Consider the following 8304-nt stretch of genomic DNA (forward strand, 5'->3'; position numbering starts at 1 on the left):
AGGTAACTTAGAATCAAAAAGGAAACCTAAATCTCCCTATGTTTATATAACTCATTAAAGATTCACTGAGTGCCTGTAAGATTTTGGAGAAGGGCTCACAGAATGGAAGAAATGCTTCTTGTCTGTTACAAGCTGGTCTTCTTAGAATAAAACAGCATAAAACAATATATTAAAAGAATAAATTATCATAAGTAAATTAGATAGGGAGTTTAATGTAAGAATGGGTTCATAAAAAGAAAATCTGTTAATCTGCTATACGATACTAAAAGGTTAAGAAAACAAAACCAAGAAGTTTCAGCAAATCAATAAAGAATCTTATTCATCAGTCTGCATTTCAAGGCCTATTATATTCCAAGCACTGTAAATAAAAGACCCAGGCCCTGCCCTATGGAGCTTACAATCTAACAGGAAAAACACCATTAAACACAATCCATATAAATAACTATATAATTAAAACCTGTGATACTTCACTAAGTCCTGTAAAAAATAAAGCATGCAACTAAAAGACTGTATCAAAATACTTTAGACTGTGTGCAGGAGGTAAGAGCAGGGGAAACTCACCTGAAATGATTTTTTTTTTTTTTTTTTTACCTGAAATCTAAAGGATGACTAATAGTGAACCAGGTGAAGGGTCCACATGTAAAACCCTTGGAAAAATCTTAGAGACATTCAAGGAATGAAAGGAGGCCAGTGTGGCAAGAGAATGCATGAAGCCAAGTGTGATTTGGGATGAGGCAGGGAAACAGAATATGAAGGTACTTACAGGCTTTGTGTTTGGGATTTGGTATTTTATCTTACCTTAATCATATTTTAATATGCCATTGATGGTTTTGAAATAGGGGAGTGCCAAAGCCATCCTGCTACTGGACCTGAGCTGTCCAATAAGGTAGTAACTAGCCACACGTGGCTACTGAACAGTTGAAGCGTGACTACTACAAATTGAGATGTGACATAATATGCACGCTAGATTTCGAAGACTTCATACCAAAATACAGCAAAATATCTTACTAATACTTTTACTGACTATCAATTATTAAAATACTATTTTAGATATATAGGGTAAAATAAAATATGTTAAAATTAATTTCACCTACTACTAGAAATTTTTAAATTTACATATGTAGCTCACATTATATTGCTATGGGACAGCACTGGTCTGGCAATAAGACTGGAGCAGCCAAAAGCAGAACTTCATCCTAACATAGAAGGTGAAAATAAAAGAAGACAACTTCCCAATTCACTGTATTTATTTAAAACCAAGAGTCTATATTCAGGAGTTCTTGTTTCTTCTTTTTCTGAAAACTAACTGTATTGTCAAATGCTTTATAATTTTATGTTTTGAAAGATTAAATTAGTAAATGGAAAATGAAACTTGTTTCCAATTCTTACATTTCACATTTCTATTTGAATATCAATATACAATATTTCAAAAATCACAGTAAAACCAACAGGGTTAAGGCCTCTACATTACCGTACTCAAGGAATCCAGATCTACTGCACCAAGTTGAGTCAGCCCCTACATATTTTCCCAAAGATCCTGATTTTCCCCAAAAAGTATTTGTGATTTCATTTTGATCAAAAAAGATAAAGGAGGGCTTCCCGGGTGGCGCAGTTGTTGAGAATCCGCCTGCCAATGCAGGGGACACGGGTTCGAGCCCTGGTCTGGGAAGATCCCACATGCCGCGGAGCGGCTAGGCCCGTGAGCCACAACTACTAAGCCTGCGCGTCTGGAGCCTGTGCTCCACAACAAGAGAGGCCGCGGTAGTGAGAGGCCCGCGCACCGCGATGAAGAGTGGCCCCCGCTTGCCACAACTAGAGAAAGCCCTCGCACAGATACGAAGACCCAATACAGCCAAAAATAAATAAATAAATAAATAAAATTTAAAAAAAAAAAAAAAGAACGAGGGAGAGAGGAGTACTTGGGATTAAGGGAAGGTATTTAAAAAAAAAAAAAAAAGATAAAGGAGGAGGATGATTCCTTGAAAGGAATGAATTAAAAGGGCTTGTTGTTTTACTAATGATGAAGTGAAAATAAGTAAAAGAACGAAAAGTCACATACAAATTGCAAATGGGAATTACTATTGCTTACAAGAGTAAAATAACTAACCAGAAACTGGCTGTGAAGAAAAATCGCAGCAGGTAATTCCAAGATCATGTGCTTTTTCACTATGCAGACACCTCATTTTATCATCCCACAGTGTTAAATCTCCACACGAGGAGCCAGTGACAAAGAGGTTTCCATTAGGAGAAAATGCACAGGCCACCAAGGAGCCATCCTTAACACTAGCACATCTGTAATAAAAGCAAAAGAAAAGGGAATTTTCATTTCAGAGCATCTTTTACTTTACATTACAATCTCTAACAGCAGCTTGATATACTAAAAAGAGGATAAATGGCTATCACAGAACTAGAGATAAAAGACAGTAGATGCCTATAGAAATAAAATATCATTTATATGCTTGCTAAAAGTAAGAGGATTTAAACATTATCTTAACCAAACAAAAGTCGACATATCTTCACTTTTCCATATGGCAAGTCAGTATGAACATGTTAAAAATCTACAAAGCTTAACAAAAAAAGCAATAACGATCAACAGTATCGACTACAGTCACAGTTTTTTTTAAAGATATAACTTTTTTATTGAAAAACATGTTACTGGGGTCAAAAGTACTTTCAACTTTTGTATTAAAATCACCTAGAAACAACAAACAGCAAAATCACCCAGAAACTTTCATCCCATCTTCAAATACAAATGCTTTTTGTAAAGAAAATGCTGTGAACAAGTTAAAATTATCTAGGGAAGATTAGGAAGCACTGGCTTAACAATATTAATTATTTTCTCAATTAGGAAAAATAAACTGGTAAAAACCCAACAATTAGTGCAGTGTCCTAGCCAGTTCTTAAATCTACTGCAGTGTACCATTTTTATATCATTAATTACATACATTAGAGAAATAATGCTAGGGAGGCAGAATTTATCACCCAATAGGTGAAAAAGATTCATTAGCTGACAGCTGTATTTCATTCACACAAAATAACTTAAAGGCATTTCATTCTTCCTGTGCTTTCTCTTTAAACTGTTCATTAACACTACTTAAAACACATCACTTTCTTCAATCCAAAGACCCAAATCTAAATGAGTAACAGTTGTTTACCAGCTACCATTTGTGCTCTGAGTGATGCTGGGGGGTAGGGAGAAAGGAAGGTACATTAAGCTATTTTAATTGGTAACATCTGAAAGTTTATAGTTTTTAACGTACTTAATGTCACGTTAAAATGGTTAAAATGTTTGATGTTATATGTATTTCACCACACTATAAATACATACAAGTGCATGGTTTTAATGTTGGTGAGTTGCAACACAACATTACCAGTGTAAATTAATTGATGTATTTTTATCCAAAAGGAGTTTTTTAAGTGATTTTTTTTTAAAAGAAACGATAACACAACACCATGCTGATCACAAGGTTCCTTCTTCTGGGCTTGGTCAGCAAGAATCCTAGTCAGGAAAGAGCTCTGCAGGTGAGACTTACCTTCCATTACTTTATTATTGAGAACACCTGAGCCACGAGTGACAAAAATAAAGCCTAAAATTACTTTTATTCAAAAGACTATTGTGGGGTGTTTTTTTAGCCTAACTCTTACCCAAAAAAATCCATGAAAGTCTAACAAGATTAACCTTATTTTACAAAAGAGAGATTGGAAATTTAAAACACTCGGAGCCAAGCAAATCTACTTCAAGAATCATATTATGTTTTTATGACCTTCAGAAGATAGGTCAAAATATTTTTCCTTGTGATGTCTAAAAATTATCTGCTTCTTAAAGTCATCAAAATATTCTGCCTTTTTTTCTTTTTCTTTTTTTTGTGGACCTGTTAATAGGATTAAAAACGGAAAGCGGTTTAAGTATTCCTACCTATATAACTTGTATGACTGTGCATTCCACAAAACAACAGTTCCATCAGCTGCCCCTGATACCAAACAAGTGGAGTCTGGGGAAAACCGGCAAACCCTCACGGGGCTACCACTGGGCTGTCCCATCACTGCCAAAGTCTGTCCGTTTTGAGTGTCCCATAAGGCAGTGGTACCATCTGTTGAACACGAAGCCAAAATATGTCCTGAAGGGGAGAAGCAGCAGCAGTGGACAGCATAGGTGTGAAACTTCAATGGAGAGTGCGGCAATTCACTGAAGTCACTCAGGGAGTACAGGCGGATAGTTTTGTCCAAGGAGCAAGTGGCCAAGAGGGAAGAGGAGAAGGCACAGCAGTTGACATCATCATCATGATCCGCTAATGTGTGGATTAGTTTCACCATGTTCTTTATTTGAAGTAAAATATCCTGCAATTTTTAGACAGATAAAGGTTACTTCATCCTAGGAATCAAATAAACGCAACTCAAATCAATAGAAAAGAGCCAAAAGCAATTAACTTGCTCGATGAAAGCTCCTACATTCACATTTTTAAAAGACAATATATTATACTGGGGGTTAGAATAATTTGGAGAGAAATGAAACATTTTAAGATTATAACCTCTGATGACTATCACAATCACCAGTGCCATACCAATAAAATTCCACAACTCCTGAAAAAGAACCTAGTCAAATAACGTCAAACTGATCTGACACTGAACATCCAGAACCTTGGGTATTTATTTCACCCTTGAAGACTTTCCCTTAACTAACTGCTACTCAACACTGCCTCATTCCACATCTGCTAATCTCAGCTTAAAAAGATTTTTCACTACTTTAACAAACTCTGCTGCTCCTTCCACAGGATGGAGCCAAGGCTATTGCTCTGCCTTTAAGATGCAGAATTATATAGTTCACTCATAAAAAAGGAATAAAAGGTTTCATTCACAATTTAAGTGGCAGTGTTGAAAGCTATCATGTCATGGTTTGTCATCTTGTCTGACAAAGAATAAAAAGATATAAAAGATTTGAGGTGAAGAATCAATGTAATAAATCAAGGAAACCAAAAAGAAAGAGTGGCAAAAAATGGACTTAGCTGGTCTGCACCTAAGAACAAATTTACAAATTTAGAATAAAATCCAAACTCCTCACCAAGACTTACAAAACCCTACATGGTCTGTCTCTTGCTTGCCTACTTCTCAGACCTCAACTCCTTCCACTTTCCCTCACCCTCCCTCTTTCCAGCCTCCCTGGTCAAAAGGATTACACCTAAGATCTTCACAAAGTGGTTTTCTTATGCTTAAATTCTCTTCCCCCTGCTTTTGGGATCTAATTTCGCATTTCGATTTCAATTTCAGTGTCCTTCCTCAGAGAGAGTTTCCCAGTCTAAAGTAGCCCCTCTACAGGATAGCACATCACCCTATTTTAATCATCAGTGTAGCAATTACCACCCTCTGACATATTATTTATTTGTCTCCCCCCACTAGAAGGTAAGCACCAAACCAACAAAGATCGGGTCTGTTTCGCTCATTTCTGTATCCACAGCATGTAAAACGTAAAACAGTATCGGCACCTAATGTGGTCAAATAAATATTTGCTGAATTAACATTTTCCCCCAAATCCAGTTCTAGGCTTTAAACATTATATGTGAACATAATACAAAATGATTGGATAACTAAAAATAAAGCTACTAATACTAAAAAAAAAAAAAAAAAAAAAAAAAGGGAAAAGAAAAAAAAATCTGACAGTGGAAAAATGGTGTAGAACGAGGCAATAATCAGCCCTGAAGGGACAGGCGTAACTTTGAATTGTAAAATTCATAATACCTTGTTCTAATATTATTTACAGAAATCTTTCCAAATAGATGGAGCGAGCCTTTTCCAGCATTTATCTTATCCCAAAAGTTCAGCCTCTTTTTTTAAACAAACTCCTGAAGTCTAAAAAACCAACCAACCAACCAACCAACCACCCACCAAAAACCCTGGTAGATTACCGCCTGAGGTGTTGCACTGGAAACAAACGCCATCAGGCGGTGCTTTCTGGGGAACTCCCAAATCCCAACTGTGCAAGTGCACACGGGTAATCTTCCAAACAAGCTTCCTCACCCTTGTGGCGCTCAGCTCCCTTTGCAGTTCGAGGCCCTCGAGTCGCAAGGACAGAGACGCAATCAGCTGAACTCTTTGTTTTGAAACGCGCTCTCAAGTCTACCGCTACCTGGTGTGGGCATCCACTTAAACCTCAGCCGTCACGCCGAACACTCAATTTCCGGATACATCCCGGACCAACTCGCCAGTGTGAACACACGCATACCCATCTAATGCAAGGCAAACCCGAAATGTGCCAAGAATCCTCCAACATAAAGCTCGAGACCCACTCCCACCGCGCCCACGCGGGGACCAAGGATTTGCCCAACTCTGAGAGCCAACCAGGCCTCAGCGAACCGAGCGACCCGCGGCAGGAGCGCGGCCGGCGGGGAGCAGGGTCTTCCGGGGCGCGGGGACCGGCGCTCGGGTTGCGGGGGAGGGGTGGAAGCCAGCTGGGGCTTTCACGCCCCACCGGGAGGCGCCGCCCGGCTCCCAAACCGAGGCCGCAAAACCGTGCATCGCTCTGGTCAAGGTCTCAGCAGGTCCCTGTCGCGCGCTTAGACCGGACGCCGAGAAACGGAGGGTTTAGACACCTCGAGCGGGGAAGCTCGGGGGCCTGACCCCAGTCAAGGTCCCCCACCTGCCTCCGTCGCTGTTAAACTGGCCCATGGGCACCGCCCCTTTCACCTCGAAGACCTACGACGCCCAGGATCAGCGTTGAGGTGCCGGCTAGTGGCGCAGGGCACGTGACGCGCAGGTGAGGCGGGCGGGGCCGACACCGGCGGACGTCCTAAGGCAAAAGGAAGGCCCCGCCCCCCCGGGAGGCGGTCTGCGCCGCGGCGCATGCGCGCCATTCAGCCTGCTGATGATGAGGTTTCTAAAACCTGGCTCTAGGATTAAAATGAGTCCGGACTGGGGAAGAACCTTTAGTTGAAATTTTTTTCTGGTTGCGGAAGTTGAGCTTTCAAGGTCTAGCGAGTGCCTGAAATGTGATTTTAAAGGGGGCATTATATAATGCCCCCTTTAACTCTCCAGTTACTACAGCTCAAAGTTTTTGAGCCTCCTTCCTCTGCTGTATTTCTTTATCCTGCTCTGCCTATTCTGTGACCTCCCTGATTGGTCTTTTCTGTTTCGGCCAGCTCTGACCTCAGTGGTTCATGACTTCTGCCATCGCCTTTGTGCTCAGTTTACCCAAATCTGTCTTTCCAGGACAGGCTGCTGGAAAGGATATCCAGGATGTCCTGCTATCACCTGAACCCGATGTGCATTTCTTCTAGCGTTTCCGAGCGCCTCCTAAGCTCACATGGAGCTTACACACCGTGGTTTCCACGTGTAATTGATTACGAAGTGGTTTTGCCAGTCCCTTTTCAGGTTAAAAAATTGACCAGAAAAAAGTTCCTAGGCATGCTAATACTTAGGAACTAAGTGCACGTCACAGTATTGAACCATGTTCAGATTAAAATCAAAGGTACAAAGAGTTTTCTTCAGCAAGGAAACATTAAAAAATTACCAACCTGAGGAAACCAAAGCCACATATTTGAAGAGTAATAACCTAAAATACTCAAATTTAAACATGAAATTGAGATCGCTGGAGAAGATTTGTAATGAAAAAGACAAAGGGAAAAGAGATCAAAATTCATGATTTTGAGATGCTCCTGTGATTTTTAAATTGATTAACGAGTGCATTATGACTGACACTATGAAACCTGATTACAGGCCAAAGTACTACCAAAACAGTATTTTTCTAAAAGTAACTTTTTGATTGTATAAATAATAGAGCTCTCTCTAGGAAATATAGAAACTATAAATAAGAAAAATAACTAATAATCACACCACTCAAAAATAAGCCACTCAGATACAACATTTACTTTCAGTCTTTCATGAATAATAATATCAATAATTTTACAAAAAGACCTGCAAACTACCTTTTTCAACTTAAACTTGTATCCTGAGCATTTTCCATGTCTAAAATTTCTCAGTAGTGTAACTACTGTTTCTGCTTAATGGTCCACATCCCCAGAAACGTACCATAATTTACTTAACATTTTCCCAGTTGTTTCAATATTTTTGTGCTTATTATAGATAATACTGGATTCAGTGACGTTGTACATAAATATTTACTTTAGTGAAATTTGCTAAGGAAATTGTTAGAAAGAAATGAAATTACTGGGCATAAGGGTGTAAATAGTCTTAATAAATATTGCCATATTGCTTTTCAGAGAGGCTGTATGGTTTCACCTCTCAGCAACGTATGGTGGTGCCTGTCTCTCCACATTCTTGACAGACTTGAGTAATTTTTTAAAAATTTTCATT

At 39.2% G+C, this 8304-nt stretch overlaps 1 protein-coding gene across 5 annotated transcripts in view; it reads right to left on the reverse strand.

Annotated features, from left to right (window-relative positions):
• WDSUB1 (WD repeat, sterile alpha motif and U-box domain containing 1) overlaps positions 1 to 6818 on the reverse strand; it is a 74492-nt gene extending 67674 nt beyond the window's left edge. Inside the window, exons 1-4 of one of the 5 annotated variants that reach the window (XM_007183125.2) lie at positions 6632 to 6818; positions 6013 to 6221; positions 3917 to 4338; positions 2108 to 2292 (exon numbers count right to left, since the gene is read on the reverse strand). In XM_007183125.2, the coding sequence (XP_007183187.1) occupies positions 2108 to 2292; positions 3917 to 4314 (583 nt within the window). In that variant the 5' untranslated portion in view covers positions 4315 to 4338; positions 6013 to 6221; positions 6632 to 6818. The remainder of the gene's footprint in view (positions 1 to 2107; positions 2293 to 3916; positions 4339 to 6012; positions 6222 to 6631) is intronic. The other 4 variants (XM_007183126.2, XM_007183128.2, XM_007183124.2 and 1 more) reach the window with 4 other exon arrangements.
• Between the last annotated feature and the right edge of the window lie 1486 nt (positions 6819 to 8304).

This window comes from Balaenoptera acutorostrata, chromosome 8 (genome assembly GCF_949987535.1).
Source record: "Balaenoptera acutorostrata chromosome 8, mBalAcu1.1, whole genome shotgun sequence".
In the NCBI taxonomy this organism is placed as follows: Eukaryota; Metazoa; Chordata; class Mammalia; order Artiodactyla; family Balaenopteridae; genus Balaenoptera; species Balaenoptera acutorostrata.